This window comes from Amblyomma americanum, chromosome 3 (genome assembly GCF_052857255.1).
Source record: "Amblyomma americanum isolate KBUSLIRL-KWMA chromosome 3, ASM5285725v1, whole genome shotgun sequence".
Classification (NCBI taxonomy): Eukaryota; Metazoa; Arthropoda; class Arachnida; order Ixodida; family Ixodidae; genus Amblyomma; species Amblyomma americanum.
Window position 1 is genome coordinate 136,586,415 of NC_135499.1, and position 16,209 is coordinate 136,602,623.

General features: G+C 51.3%; 1 protein-coding gene across 1 annotated transcript in view; it reads right to left on the bottom strand.

The window, feature by feature from the left end:
* The window catches only part of LOC144124957 (A disintegrin and metalloproteinase with thrombospondin motifs 7-like), a 130,372-nt gene that overhangs the window by 22,427 nt on the left and 91,736 nt on the right, over positions 1–16,209 (bottom strand). Inside the window, exons 8-17 of the mRNA XM_077657948.1 lie at positions 14,765–14,911; positions 13,989–14,133; positions 13,510–13,602; positions 12,568–12,713; positions 10,203–10,266; positions 10,003–10,108; positions 8,745–8,872; positions 7,754–7,874; positions 5,937–6,181; positions 2,712–3,230 (exon numbers count right to left, since the gene is read on the bottom strand). Coding sequence (XP_077514074.1) covers positions 2,712–3,230; positions 5,937–6,181; positions 7,754–7,874; positions 8,745–8,872; positions 10,003–10,108; positions 10,203–10,266; positions 12,568–12,713; positions 13,510–13,602; positions 13,989–14,133; positions 14,765–14,911 — 1,714 coding nt within the window. The remainder of the gene's footprint in view (positions 1–2,711; positions 3,231–5,936; positions 6,182–7,753; positions 7,875–8,744; positions 8,873–10,002; positions 10,109–10,202; positions 10,267–12,567; positions 12,714–13,509; positions 13,603–13,988; positions 14,134–14,764; positions 14,912–16,209) is intronic.

The following is a 16,209-nucleotide window of genomic DNA, read 5'->3' on the forward strand; positions in this document are numbered from 1 at the left end:
TCATATCACTTATTGTTGGTATGAATGCTAGACGACGAGGTTTTAAGACAAGACAAAGCTAGATTTACAGATGGTGGCGCCGGTGCCTACAGGGGCAGACGGAATTAGCCTTAAGAGTGGGACTGTCGGCAAATCCTCCACCTGTACCACTTAATGAAATGTAATAGATTTACAGGTACATGTGTAGCATGCAGTAATTAATAAAACAAAATATTTTAAATAGCCTGTCTCGGAAGCTCATAAGAATACCACTCAGAGGGCCCCAAAAACATGCCAAACACGTTTAGGGGCCCCTTCTTTACAACCCGCCGCGCTGGCTCAGTAGTTAGGGCGCTTGCCTACTGAGCCGGAGCTCCGGGTTCGATCCCGGCCGCGGCGGCGGCGTTTCGATGGAGGCGAAACGCAAAAAGGCTCCCGTGTGCTGTGCGATGTCAGTGCGCGTTAAAAATTCCCAGGTTGCCGAAATTATTCCGGAGACCTCCACTACGGCACCTCAGTCTTCCCTTCTTCTCTTACTCCCCCTGTATCCCTTCCCTTACGGCGGGCGCGGCGCGGTTCAGGTGTCCGCCGAGATATGTGAGACAGATGCTGCGCCCTTTCCTTTTCTCAAAAACCAATTTTCAATTTTTTTTTCCGTTCTTTACTTAATGAACAAGCATAGTGCATGCTGTACGTTGTCTAGACTTCTTGGCCAGATATACTAGCCTGCCGAAGCCGGTAACTTACACGCTAAAATGCAAGGGACCAAACGCCTGCCCTCCCGTGGCGGCTCCGAATTCGTTCCCCGAAGTGACGTCATAGATGGAACCATAACATCATACTCATACACGAGGAGCTCCAGGACCTCGTGTACACCGACGGCTCAGTGGCCCGCGACAGCTGCTCCCTTGCTGCGGCGGCTACCATCCCCGCCCTGCGACTGCACAGCCAGCAACACGCAGCCTTCCTGGGCTCCTCCACCACGGCGGAGTTGATGGGGATCCGGCTCGGGCTGGACCTGCTGCTCACCCTCGGCCTTCCGCCGCCCAGGAGTGCTCTGCTGTGCGACTCCCGCGCCGCCCTCAGCCGCCTGCATTCCAACGGCCGCGGTACCCCACTAGTGCGGGAAATCCGCTCGCGCATCGAGTGCCTCGCGCAGAGAGGATGTGCCGTGCGTGCACAGTGGGTGCCCGGTCACTGCGGCATCGCCGGCAACGAAGAAGCTGACGACCTCGCGACCGCCGCACATCAACTACCTCCCAGTGATCTGCCCCTTGCGCTGGAGGACGTGCGTGCGGTCATCCACGTACATCTCCGAAAGCAGCACCCCGACCCACGCATCGCGGGAGGCGAGCGCATCGACAGCATCAACGGTTGTCGCGCACTTACGCTGTCGCAACGTGCAATGATCATCCGCGCGCGCATTGGCTGCTTGTGGCCCGGGGAACGACGGGAGCGTCACGGAACCGCGACGAGTGATGTGTGTGACGGATTCGGTGCAGTGGAAACACTTGAGCACCTGCTCCTTCACTGTGCCGCGAACGCCGATGCTCGTCGCGATATGCTTGCGGCCTATAGGGCGCTAGGCATACTACCAGACTCCCTCAAGACGCTATTGTGGCCGCAGGGCAGTGTGCGCGCGCACCCGTGAGCGAACCTTGGTGAGCGTCTGTGCGTTCCTCGAACAGACGGGCTTGACGTCCCGTCTGTTCTCCGCCAGGTAGTTACACGCAGTGACCGAACGCTCCGCGAGTTCTACCTTGAACGATTAATAACTGGACGCCCCACTCCAGTTGTAACCGACACAGTGCTGTGCGAGTGTGTGATTTAATTCCTCTAAAATGAACTAATCACGCGCACAACCTGGACATATTTCTGGTTGTGTAAATAGTTTGTACATATTACTTCTCCCTCTATCCTCTCTTCCTGTCCCCTCACCTCCTTCATTTCATTTCTTCATTCTGCCTGCTATCCTTTATTTCCGCTGCCCCAGCTCAAGTGCTTCAGTATCGATGGCAGATGCCGGGGCTAGCAAAAATCTTTTCCTTCCTTTTTATTAATATTTTAATAAAAACCACTTAATACTACTACTACTATTCTAAGGTACTGCTATGGACATATTGAAGGTAATGGTACATTCTTACTATGCGCTGCAAAATCCTTCTTTTAAAGTGCTTCCATCGCTCACACCGAGCAGTTAAGGCTGACATAGAAAACCAATGGGAAATGTTTTTGACAATAGCAAAAACTTTAATAGCAAAAAAACGCAAGTCTGCGTGCGGGAGATCTGCGCACATATTGATTGTTATAGTGAAATTGTACAACATATGAAAAAATTGCGTTCATGAACTCTTTCCCGTTGAAAAATACTTTTATCCAGAATAGCTGGGTATGAGTCTGTTTCAGTCGCTGTTAAAAAACGCCAACACAACGAGCCTATGACAAGAGTCACGCCCCATGGATACGACGAACTAAACACTCCTTTCCCGTCCGTTTTCTTTCCACTCCCCTTTCCATACGTAAGGTAACGGACCGTCCACAACCACGGGCGCTCGCTGCCTGCTTGCTGGTTTGCCGAAGCCCGTTCCTTGGATTCGAGCCTGTCATCGTGAACGGTTATATCTTGGTTTTCCTTCCTCTCCCTACCTTTTCCGTTATTTCCGGAAGAAACCTGTCCCGACTGCGGAGCCGTGACAGCGCACTTGCGCAAGGGAGAAGGTGGGGCTGCGTACCTGCGGCAGTAGCACCAAGGGCGGCGGCGCGGCGGTCCCGTTGCGTTGCGGAGCGGCGGTCCCGTTGCGTTGCGGAGCGGCGGTGGGGCAGCGGGGGTCGTCGGGGCACGGCTCGGTGTCTTTGGGTCGCGTGGCCGGGTCGCAGGCCTCCTGGCGCAGCGCCAGCTGGTCGGCCTTGCCCCTGGAGCGCACGCAGAGCACCGTGTGTCGGCGCAGGCCCCCGCACGTAGCCGAGCAAGGCTGCCAGGGCCCCGTCCACCAGCGCGCGGGGCAGGGCTGCCGCGAGCAGGGCCTGTGCCGCGTGGCCGGCCGCGTGGACGCGTCGCAGTGTGTGTCCTCCACCAGACCGGCCTCCTTCTCGACGCAGCGCGGCTGGGACTCCTGGGCGCCGCCTCCGCAAGTCACGGTGCAGGGGCTCCAGTCAGACCAGCGCCAGTGGAACTCGGGACGCCGGCTCGCGTTCAGCTCGGGCACCGTGTACTCGTACTTGAGGCCAGGGTTCTCGGACTGGAACAGAACCTGCGCGGAGGACACGGGGCGCGCGGTCACTGTTTGACACTTTGTTTATCTATCTAGTGAAGTGCGCACCGCTGTTTATCAGCCTTGTTTATCTATCTAGTGATGTGCGCAAATATTTCGAGGACTATTTCAGGGGTTACACAGGGAAGGGGTAATGTAAAGATAGAAAGCAAATTTTACAACGGGATATGACTGCGACGATTGGTAGGTTGTAAAGAAGGGATTAAACCGGCTAACGAGACTGGAAACGCGTCACAAACCAAGCCCGGGACCTTTTGGTACTGCTATTCTCCCCATTCTTTCGGTCACGCAAGTGGGTGCTATAAATTCGCCGTGCGTAAATGAAGCCCGGTTGCTACTAATTAAACACAGAAAAAATGGAGGACGCTTAAGCTTCGCCTTTAAGAGTGGAACGCGACAGCGTGTTGCAGCACTGCCAGGGAGTCCACGGAACGCCATCGCCCGTTCGGCGCAACGCCTTGCCCGTTAGACAAATCGCTCTGCTACGTACGGTGAAACGGACGCGCGGAGCGGCAAACCACGTAGAAGCGCTGCCTGGCGCCTTGCCGAAACGCGCAGGACTCGAATTCCAAACCAAGAACGGCAGTCGTAGTTCGTCGGCACACCGTTCTCGACAAACCCGATGCCACGAACGCCAGCATAGCTTCCGCGCCGAACGAACTGGCAGCAAGCCGCAAGCTTCGTGGTGAACGCGCCTTGGATGTGCGCTGCTTGTTCGCCGCTCACCGCGTGATTCCTGCGTGCCCGCACGGCCCCACTGCGCCCGAACGAGACGAGCGGGAGGCGCTGCCGTCGCGCGCTATCTGTTGGAGCAGCGGAGTACATTGCGAGGAGGAGGAGGAGGAGGCATTTTTCGCTCACGGCCGATGCCGACGATACCGGCTTTTCTGCGATACAAGCTCCTTAACGCTGTCGCTTTAAAATTCGTTGTTACCAACTCAGAACGACCACTCAATTGCGAGAAAAGCAAAACACTATTAAGATTGTCAACTTCAGAGGTATAAAAATTATAGAAGAATACAAGGAGGTTTAATGTATGTCAACAAAAGGCAATGTCTTTTAGAATCAGCTAGGTGCTGCAAAGGAGAGGACGATGCTGTTGAGAGTGATGTTTCTTTAAAGTCCAAAAAATACTCAGCGGCTGACAGCCCAGCAATATGCACAAAACAAAACGTGCAATGAAAGCTGAAGGAAGCGTACAGTAATCGCCTCCGAAAAGCATGAGCATATTAGGAGATTCGCGCTGATTTTACAGCAGCTTCGCTGTGGCCTTTATACCAAGCCGCCCGCCAAAAGGGTGAAATTCGCAAAAGCAAAGATGTATCGAAAAAGAGCGCCGTCAGGCTCATAAAATCGTCAATGCTTGTGCTTCGTCCGCCATCACCTTCTCAGAGCACAGCGATGGGCCGTAATGGAGGTGACGTCAGCATAAAGGCGTCGTCTCTCCCAGATCGTGCTGGTGCCCTGGACGTAGTGCGTAGGACCACTGGGTCGCTACCGATAGTCCTTGAAAGGCGCGGGCGGTTCACAAGAAACATGGGCTGCAAATCCAATAGGTTATCCAAAGGCAGCCTGAATGGTTGGAGACTCTAGTCTGAGGCTGTCTTCGAAGAATCTAGCGAATTTATTATTGTTATAGTTATTGATCCACTAAAAACAAAATACAAGGGCAAGAAAAGATGTCGCTAGCCGCGGCATATCTGCTATCGAAGCTTGAAGCACTTTAGCTGCTACTACTTAACCTGCAACTCAGGTTTCTTGTAAGCCTGTTCCATCTTTCAAAGGGTAGCCAGCACTGACACAGTGTCCATGCGACGTAGACAATTCTGCCTGGGCAAGAAAACACCTTTGTGCACTGTGATGACGTCACCATCGTCTCAATCTACTCGTCGCTTCGCTGCGACGCGCCATTCAAAACACTCAGGTGGTTTTTGACTGAAGGTAGACAAAGCGCCACCCTGTCCCCATCTCAAATCCCAGCTCAAATCAGCCCCATATTTCGTGGGTGAACTGGCCTACTCCACCACACCAGTTAAATCGTACATACCAGGAAGGCTTTATTAAGAACGTTACAGCTTTCGTTAAAGACGTCTTCTGTCTGCACGGGCAGGGACACTTTATTTTTCGTTCTTTTTCATCATCATCATCAGCCTTACTACACCCACTGCAGGGCAAAGGCCTCTCCCATGTCTCTCCAATTAACCCTATCCTTTGCCAGCTGCATCCACCCTTTGCCTGCAAACTTCTTAATCTCCTCCGCCCATCTAACCTTCTGCCGCCCCCTGCTACGCTTACTTTCTCTTGGAACCCACTCCGTTACCCTTAAAGACCAGCGGTTATCTTGCCTTCGCATTACATGCCCTGCCCAAGCCCATTTCGTTCTTTTCATAGTCCCACAATAATTTCTGTCTCTTCCTCATAAGGGAACATCACCAATTCTGGCCACCAACCAGCTAGTGCCGCTAAGCCTAGTGGCACATCACGTTCTGTCCTGCAGCCACTCAGTCATCCTCTCTTTTTTTTTCTTACGCGACGGATGACACTAACGCGCTATTGTTGACTGCTCAAAGCAATGCACCACGTGGTGGCAGCCAAGGGAACTAGAAGGCTCGTTCCGTGTCCACCGCAACCTAAGTGGAAAGTGTCGAAGCGGCTTCCTGTTGTACAGGGGTGGCGTTCACTCACGTAGAGCACCAGCTCCTGTTTGGTGGGCCCCGGGGCGTGCAGCGTGTCCCTCTCCCCCTGTCGCTGGTAGAAGAGCGTGGTGCCGGCGGCCGCGTACTCGCCGCTCCACTGGACCAGCCAGTCGCCATTGAGGAAGAACTCGCCGTCGGACGCCCCCTGGACGGCCACGTAGTTGCTCGAGGGGCCCAGCTCCTCGACGCGAAGGTTGCGGGCACCCTTGGGCACGCGTCCGACCTCGGTGTAGCCTGCACGCCCAGAAAGGAAGGTACATCTGCCATCGGTTCATCTCTACAGGCCCCGAGGAGTTAGTGTGTGACGCAGAGACTTCTCACGGCTTTCTCTCTTTCCACTACATAGCGTTATGATTTCACACATTACTATTTCACGTCCTATGGTGCACTGGTTAGGAGCGTACTACGTTACGTGAAGTAGTGTTCGGCAACCGAGCGCCTGGGTGCTTAGAGGAGCGTAAGGTGATGTCAGTTCCTTTAAATTTTGTTTATTTTAAGAAGCCTTACTCGTACGACACAGTTGACGTTTTATTTACGTAAACGTGGCAGTGCTTTCATGATTAGCGTGCCCTCAAAGCAGGAGTATAGGTGAAACCGCAAGTCTGAAGCAACTGCTAGCATGCTACAATACATGGAGTGTCCCCTGTCCTGGTTAAAAATTAAAAAAGAAATCAGCCTTTCCGGAATTGTAGTGATTGACATCAGAAGCTGACATCGAGCATAAAAGCCGGGACACGAATGTAGCGAACGTACGAGCTCCGCAACGCTACTGCCTACGCGTGTGCCAGCCTGAGCTACAGCTGGCAAAGTTACTCCGTTGCCATTAGCCGGATAGCAATGCGACGAGCAGAGATAGATCCGCAAGTTGTGTTTCTGCTTCTTTCCAGTCCTCTTTGGCCATGCTCATAACGCAATAAAGGTATCTGCTTGCATACCGTATACACGAACACTTTCAAACACTTTGCATGATTTACTTCAGGATGACACATAATCTCAATCCCAAATTTATTATACCAGGTGTTTCAGGGAAGCCCGCCACTAGTTTTCAAAAATAGGGTTCGTGAGGTAAAAAGAAGCGTTTTGTGGCATAGCAATGCCAGTGCTGGCGGACGTGCAAAAAAATTTCGAAAACGCGATTACCCTCGCCGCGGTGGCTCAGTGGTTAGGGCACTCGGACAATAATAATAATAATTGGTTTTTGGGGGAAAGGAAATGGCGCAGTATCTGTCTCATATATCGTTGGACACCTGCACTCGGACACTAATCCGGAGTTCCCGGGTTCGAACCCAACCGCGGCGGCTGCGTTTTTATGGAGGCAAAACGCTAAGGCGCCAGTGTGCTGTGCGATGTCATTGCACATTAAAGATCCCCAGGTGGTCGAAATTATTCTGAAGCCCTCCACTAAGGCACCTCTTTCTTCCTTTATTCTTTCAATCGCTCCTTTATCCCTTCCCTTACGGCGCGGTTCAGGTGTCCAACGATATATGAGACAGATACTGCGCCATTTCCTTTCCCCCAAAACCAATTATTATTATTACCTGAAAAGCCCTATATTTAAAGATTAGCGGCGGGCGTTCCTGAAATACCTAGTATAATGTATCCCACAGTGCATGCTGTCGGAAAGGCTACGAGACCAGCACACGCAGGAACCTCGCATCAATAATCGCCTCGGAACCAGCGACGCGTGGTCCTGCCAGAGACCAGTTTGGTGGCTAAAGTGACAACGTGACAGAAATAAAAGCACTGAAGCATACTGGCAGTCAAAGCAGCGAGCGAGCAGAGCCGAAGAAGGGAGCCGCGACTGACCGATGCCTTCCTTCTGGAGGAACTCCTTGTGGACGGTGATGCAGCGCGTGCCGTCGCCGTGGCAGATGCCGCAGCGGTCCTCCTGGGCGCTCGTCTCGATGCCCCAGTCACAGGAGACCCGCTGCGAGACACAGGGCGTGCACCGTTCACGTGGGAAGGCATTCTGGCACACCTCGCGATTCACATGACAGCGACGACGACAAGGACAAGCTCTTGTCATCGGCCTTCATTGTCATTGCTTTTGTCGGCCTTTGTTGTCATTGCCTGTGTCTTCCGCGGTTGTTCTTTCCATTGGCGCTTCTTTGCTTGGACGAAGCGACAGGAGTGTGCGCTCTGCTGTGCAAAATTTTCTTGAAGAAACGCAGCGACTCCCATTCTAATTTCTTTTTCCCGCTCTCAGTCAGTACGACATTGCAACATTACAGGCATTGTGTACTATTATGCACATTAAGCAATTGTCCCGTCTTCGATCTCCAAGCTAACTGAACCCCTTTCCTTCCCTCATCCAATCTATCAGACTACATACTATTGCCACTGCTTTTCCCGTCAAAACTTTCCTGTATCCAGTAATTAACCGGCTGTGTCTTGGCCACTCCCCCGTAGTGGGTATGTGCCAGCAACATCTGAGGCCCTCCTTCCTTCCTTCCTTGGCGCTCGGCTGCTGATCCCAAGGTCGCGGGATCTAATCCGGTCCGCGACGGCCGAATTCCGACGGAAGATAAACGCTAAAGAAGTCCGTGTACTGTGCTATGTCAGTGTATATACGTTAGAGAACCCCAAGCGGTAGGAGCTAACTCGGAGTCCTCCACGACGGCGTCCCTCATAGCCAGCGTGCAGCTTCTGGACGTCAGACCCCACATTCTACACTATCTTACCTGTCACGTTAGTCGCGCGCCCAGTTATCCGTGCTCGTCAAATGTCAAGCGAAACGCTGCGTAATAAGTAGGAGCCAGACGTGCACAACAGCAGCAAGGAGAGGCGCGATACGAACCCTGCACTTCCCGTTGATGCAGACGTCCCGCGAGCCCGGGCTGCACGGTGTGCCGTCGGTCACCGACTCCTTGAGCACGCGCGAGAAGAACTTGCCGTCCGGCTTGCAGTGCAGCTGACACGGGGTGGCTGCGAACAACAGCAGCCCGGCAGGAAATGAAACGGTAATGCGGCCGTCACTATACAGGCACGAGTTCGCCTAGCTGCACAGGTAAAACACAAAAGAGGCGAAAGCGACTCTGGCCAACCTCTTCACAGTACCGCCGTCTGGAGAGTGATTCGATCAATTTTCGGCCGGCGGCTGAAATGGCCTGGAGCAATCACCGCCGAAAACAGCGACGGCTATATAGGCCAGAATAGGGGCCACTGATTTTGTCATCGGCGGTAAATTAACCACGCGCCCGCAGTGTCACCTTTGCCGCTCCATTTTTTTTCTGCCATCACATGCTCACCCAGTTCCGCCGATAATGACAAAAATCACGATTTTCGTAGTGTTAAGACTTTTCCATTATAATGTTTGTTCCCATTTCTTATGTATTACTCCCTCAGGTACGGTTCTTTAAAGTAATAAAATGAAAATGAATTTAAATGAAGTCTAGCAGCCGCGTAATTACTGACAGCTTTTTGCGACACACGGTGGCTAAAGCATCGAGAAGAACAATACGGGGAGGACCTTGAAAGACAAAGAGCTAGCCTCCCACACAATTGTGGCATACCGAAGTGAAAGCCGCTTCGTCGCAGCGAAGCAGGTTAGCATGTTCTTCTTGATTTGTACTTAAAAGTTCCTCTCCCTTTGTTTTAAACTGTGCATATATATAAACTGCAAGACCAGTGCAAAAGGAGCCCTAGTAGTATGACGGCCTTTGCATGTAATTTGATTTCACTGAACCAGCCAAAAATGGCACGAGGAAACAGAAAGTAGCTTCACTGCTCATTTGCGAATACGCAGTGAAGTCACAGTCATTTTCAACGGTCATTTCAGCCAATAAAATAAAACGCTACTTCCACGGTACCATACAATGCATAACTGCACTGTTCAGCTTAGTGCAAACACACTTGGGTGCGATGTCGCGAACACGCGCGCAGACGCAAGGCGCTGTCAATCATGAAAAAAAATGGGGATGGGGGGGGGGGGGGTGCGGTATGTAACGGTGCACAGCTAGGCTATGTGTTTAAATGGGCAAAATTTATCAGGGTTAATAAGACTTCCAGTTATTTCAAAAGCGGCATGCTTGCGAGTTCTACCGAGTCGGACGTACCGGGTGTGGACACCGGAGACCAGTTGAACAGTTCCCCTTGGTACGAGACGTTGTTGAAGTGACTGCACTGCTGGGCACGAAAACTGGGCGCGTCTTCGGCGCAGCTCTGCGGCAAAGGACGAAAAGACACCAGTGTTTGTTAGAATGCGAACTATCCACAAAACCACGTCGGAAGCATTTTATATTTTTGTCAACCGTACCTGAGTGTTGCACATTCTGTAGCGTTTTCTCTCTCCTATGCAGTAGCGTCCACCGTAGGCCGGCCTGAAAGAAAGGGAAAAAAAGTGTGCTCAATTAACCCTAATTACCCGATTCTAACGCGCACCCTATTTTCGTGTTTACGAAAATAAAAAAGCGCAATTTGTGAAGAAGCCCGAAGGCGACGTTCATATCTGTTTCCGCGTTACTGCACGTCGTTCTCCTGACGGTTCTTCGTTGTCATCGTGGCGAGGGCACTTCAAAGCAAAAGATGCATGAAAACACAGTTGCAAAGCTAGCAGTTGAAGGCAGATGGAGCTCAACGGCGATAACACAGCGCACCTTTCAGGCCTTTCACAGTGGCGTGAGGCCCGCCTGACTAGCCTTGTAAGCGGGGAAACCGAACTGCCGATGGCCCTGTAGTTTAGAATTTCGGCGCGATGCACGCACCAGAGGTTACCAAAAGTAAAGAAGTCACTGACTGAAATTTTCTCTCAAGGTATACCTACGTCTTGTCCGTGAAACGCGACCACAGTCGCGAGTGAATATGGTAAACAATGCGCACCTCGAATTTTCGTTAGCGGAACCGATTTGAACAAGAATTTACGATTTATTTGTTACATGCTTGAAGGTAGCGGGCACAGGAAAAAGATTAATACAACCTGCGGCTAAGCTCCATAGTTTAGGGATGGTCATTTTTTTTTAAAGGTCGACTTATACTCGGAGGTATACGTGGTTCTGCGTAACGTCTCTAATGTATAAACCATACCAGCAGCCAGCGCAGAGAGGCTAAACCGACATGTGGTGATACCAATGACGCTAGGGCTGGTGGTAGTGTGGTTTCGGTTTACCATCCTTGCAACGCGCAAGCCGTTGTGAGGGTCGATTTCCGCCGTTAAATCGCGTAAATACGACAAGCTGTTGCACCTCGGAGCGGTTGGAAGTCGGTGGCCAGAAAAAAGCGTTTTTTGTGAGGGAAGAAAACGAATCAATATGGTTTCGATAATGATGCAGAAAGAGATATTTTGAAATTATGACGACGAAAGGCTTGGAATTCTGTAAAAGAAGCATCATAACGTAGCTGAAACTGTGATGACAAGAGGGCAGAGATATAAATCAACAATCTGAGCTAAGTTATTCAACACCTATGTCGAAGTACAGTTTAATCAAAAGTCACCATTATCTCCGTTAAACCTTTTTTTTCGTTAAGAAAACTGGGCACACTGCTTAATAGGGCAGAAATGCGTTACCGTCGGCGGCCCAAGTAGAGCATTTAATCTCGGCACCTTTTATAAGACCGGCTTCGCCAATTGGAATTCTCGATAAGATTTTTGTCGTTTACTGCCGATCAAGCATGAGAAAACGAAACTTTCCGACCGTTAAAACACTACCACCACGTGAAGAAAAGCAATGTATTCACAATTTTCACGCGTGTCGCAAATGCTTCCAGTCTCGTCTCGACTTTCGAGTCTTCGAACAATATGGTTTACACAAAGCTTTGCGCCATGCTCTCGTGTGAAACTGCAATCATAAATTTTAATGACGAGACGAAACCTGCATACCACACCTTAAGTACCCTGAATTCCTTATCAGCCTATTGTGCCCTCTAGTCTAAACACTCAATGATAATTGCCAGCAACCATGCAGTATAACCAGCACTGATAAAGCACTTCATTCACGGCGCAAGATAATGTCGTACGAAGCTAAATTCGAAGAAACCTTTTCCACACCATCCGCTGCTGCTCAGCGTTTTCGCCTCCGGACCGGCGCAATGGTGATTTTTTTTTAAGGCGAAAGCCTCTAATGGCTCATGCTCGCGGAGACCGTCCGTCCGTTACATCCAAACCCTGGAACAGTGCCAGCTGTGACCCTCCCCCGCACTGGCACACACCCTCCTCGCCCCTCGGCGACAGGTGGCGGCGCCGAAGCTATTGCGCAGCTGCGCATAGCAACAGTGACGTCACCTGCACCGGCAGGTGGAGCCAGTACGCGCTGTGACGGCGCTCCTTCGCCAGACGTGTCGTTGCCTAGCGCCCACAGTCGAATGGCCACAGGCTTTCGCCGAACACACTTTAGAATTTCCAAAGTGTCCTCCCAACTTTTTAGCGTCTGTGGATGAAACTTGCCTTCAGATAGAGCACAGAAGCCCATCCGAAATGCTACTGCACTTTTAAGTACCTTGAGGCAAGAGTTCCAGCCAGAACAAAGGCTCATTCAGAGTCTAATATAAAGCTGGATCAAGAGAGCCGGAGCATGTTCTATCGATGGGACACGAAGGACACAGAGCACGAGCACCACCTGTAGCATTTATGCAGCATATTTCCCCGTGGCAGCGGGCGAAGAAGCCAAGCGTGCGCTTCTGAGTACCTGGGGTGGTCACAGTGCCTCTCGGAGACCATGACGCCGCCTCCGCAGCTGCGCGAGCACTCGGACCAGTTGGACCAGGGACCCCAGTGGCCGTCGATGGCCTCCGGCCGCTCGCCCATCTCGGTGCACTCGCCCAGGTAGCACCACTGAACCCGCCACCGGACACGCACAACAGAGAGAGGGAGAGAAGCACGGGTGAGGCCGATAATTCCGGCGTCAAGCGACAGCGGAAAACACTAAATATGCGGTATCTGCCACACCCCCAGATGCAAACGCACATCAAACAAATCGTTTCCATAAATGTACTGTTATTTGGCGCTCAGTGGTGAGATAACTGACAGAACCTTCTTTTTATTATATATTGCAGGGGCTGTTTTCTCTTTACCTGGCTAAAACCACAGTAGCATATCCGACATAGAATGCGATATCTGTTAGTTGGAGTCGGGTGCCCGAAGATAGCGTCATTTCCAGTCCCAGTTACCTAATAGAGTTATTCGATAATGACAGACTTCGATAATTCCAGACTTAGCGATAATTCTAGACTTAGCGTTATCTTCTGGGTCTGCTGCCTCGATCCTTTTCTCAGGGACACCGAAAATGAAAAAAAGGCAATGAAAACTGGTTTTGAGGAAAGGAAAGGATGCAGTAAAAGTCCCGCTTCTCAGTGGGCATCTCAACTGCGCCGTAAGGGAAGGAATGAAAGAGGAAGTTAAAGGAGAAAGACTGCCGGGTACCGTAGAGGAGGACTCCAGAATAATTTCGACCACCACGGGTTCTTAAACATGCACTGGCATCCTACCACACAGGGGGCCTTGCGATGTCAGTGGTCATTACAGCAAGCTAGGCGGTTATAGCCGTTCAAGTTACTCTCCATTTTTCAACGAAAGCGCTCTTGCGCAAAGGCTGAAATGCCGTGCAAATAGAGCAGCCAACCAACCGTACCTTGTTCTTGTCGCAGACAGTCCCCTGGGCGGCGGGCTCCATCTTCGTGACGCACTTGTTGCCCAGGCGGCACCACAGCGTCCGGCACACTTCCTGGCACGGGACACACCCGGAGTCAAGCCACACGAACGCACGCACCCGGGGAAACGCGAAGGCGGGCACATCATGGGTTATTTTACTCTACCACTGCTGCTTTCGTTTCAAGTTAAATCATACAGCGGTTGTCGACCCTCCTCCCCTAACCAATTCGTACTCTTTTTCCGCGCTCACTGTAAAGCGTGCTTTGCCTGCAATACTCATGCGTGTTGCAGAAAAGCCAGCATGCTGTCCTCCGAGTGACATGGACCATCATGTGCCTACCATGCATTGCAGACACTCGGCCAGCATGAAATCAGCGACACGCGGGTGTGACCGGCGACAGGGAAGAGAAGGGGAGGGGATGCGGGGGGGGAGGAGGAGGAGAGAAGGAGCCCGCTCACCTCGATGCCGTCGCAGTGCTGGGCGGCGGGGCCGTACTGCAGCCGGCACTGGTGGTCGGCGTCGTACATGGCGCCCGGAGGAAGAAGCGGGAAGGTGAACTGGTGCGCCAGCGGCTCGTCGTCCAGACAGCTGCCCCAGTCGCGGCTGCGACATACGAATTTCGTCAAGTCAATACAGTGACACGGAACGGGGCAGCGGTCACACACGGAGCGTAGTGCCTGATGCTTGCCCGCAGCACTTTATGTAATTTGTCACATGGAAAGAAGTAGCAGCTAGGACGTAAAACTGACGCCGGTACGTTTCACGAAATTAAATTATCTCGTTTGTCGATTGTTATATGCTGATGGTAGCTTGGCAATACTCTTTCCCGCTGCCATCCTTTCTAGCAGCAGTAAATCCCAATAAATAGTCGACCTTGTGCATTCCATCGCTGTGTTCTTGGACCGTACTTGTTACGATGGCGCGAGTTTAACTTAAAATTTGTTATCCGGGAGGTACCAGTAAAAGCGTGGTACACCTGTGGATAGCACCAGAATAACTTAAGTCGCAGTGATTTTAATTAGACACTGTGACGAATATAGCCAGAGTTTTAGCAAATGGCCAGGTAGCTGGTCCCATGTCAGCTGGTACAGCTTCATCTCAAGAGCCTCAGATTAATCAGGAAATATGTGAGCGACAGAGACTGCAAATGCTGCACAAGGTGATAAATCACCGGTAGTCGAACCATGCAGCCGCCAAAGGCACAGATAGAGACACGCGCAGGAGCCACACTCACTCTAAGAAGCGGGTGATCTCTTCTCGGCTACAGTTGGACCAGACAAGCGGCGACGGGTCCGAGCTGAGGTGGGGCGCCATCACGTGCTGCCGAAGACCCGCCGGCGCCTGGCATCCGTTGTGCGGCCCGTCATGGCTCATGCCAAAGCTGCACAGAAAAACACGCTGTCAAATGCGTCCAGCGAGTCATAAGGATCGAAATCAACTACAGTAGACTTTTCGGCTCCCTGGTAGAGCATCTTGTTGCTAGAGTAGCGCAGCAGCAGAGACAAAGCAAATGCAGAAAAGAGACACACAGTCTGTAAGTAGTCTTGTTACTCTCTGTCGCTTGTCCCCGGTGATGCGTTACGGTAACATCGAGTAAATCACCCATGTCGTCACACAGTTCTCCAATCGAATTGTCTAAGATACCTGAAAATAACACAGTCGGGGTCAGCCCGAAAAAGTCCTCGCGAAACTCATATGTCACAAGCCAGGCCACATCGGGCTGCTTGAATGACTTCCCAAATATCGTTGAGTCTAATATATTCCACTTAGTCGCGTATTTTTTCTCAACAAGATGCTCGGGGTTTTATTTCGTCGTTATCCTCATGCCGTCGTTACCGTCGCTTTCACACTTGCACTACAATACAAAGAACTGAGCGAACTGGTGATCGCTTTGCATGATGTTCCACCACGACGTTACACAAGTGAGAGCGGCCGTGTCGGCTTTATTTGATCGTCCCTTGAACTAAAACGATCGCTCTCGCTGTGAGCAGCTGACAACAACTTTGGAACCTCCAGCGGTTCGATGATTGGCAATACAGGGTATGCAAATTATGGTTTGTTCAAACAGACAGACTGCAATTGCCTATTACCAGCAGTACGCAGAACTCGAAAAAGTTTACAAGGGTAGATGTGCGGGCTAGTTGGTGGTTCATGCCTCCTAAAACAGCGCAAAAGATACGGACGCAGACACAAGGGAACACATACAACGCTGACTATCAACTACGGTTATTGTTGAAGTTTACATGTGTATATGCGTGGCTTGATGCGCGAGAGATGACAAACAGGTGCACTGCGCAAGAAAAAAGCTAACGTTTTTTCATTACTTTAATAATTACTGCATCCTTCACCACACCTTTGCATATTGATGCCCTGAGGCAATAAATCTCGGTTTCGAAAAAAAGAAAACAAAGAAATAAAGTTGAGCCAGCGGTGCAGAAACTATGCAGTTAATGAGAGCTATAGCATTGTAGAGAATCCAGGCTGGAAACGAGAAAAACAGCGTATCTCTGCCTGTCGAAAACTGCGTTTTGAGAGTGTCAGCTTTCCGAGGAAATTTCTTAGAACTATCCCGTTTTCTAGCACAGTTTTATTCACCGGGAAATTGCATTTGACAAGCGGCGCACCCGCCGCGGTGGCTCAGTGGTTAGGGCGCTCGTCTACTCATCGGGAGTTCCCGGG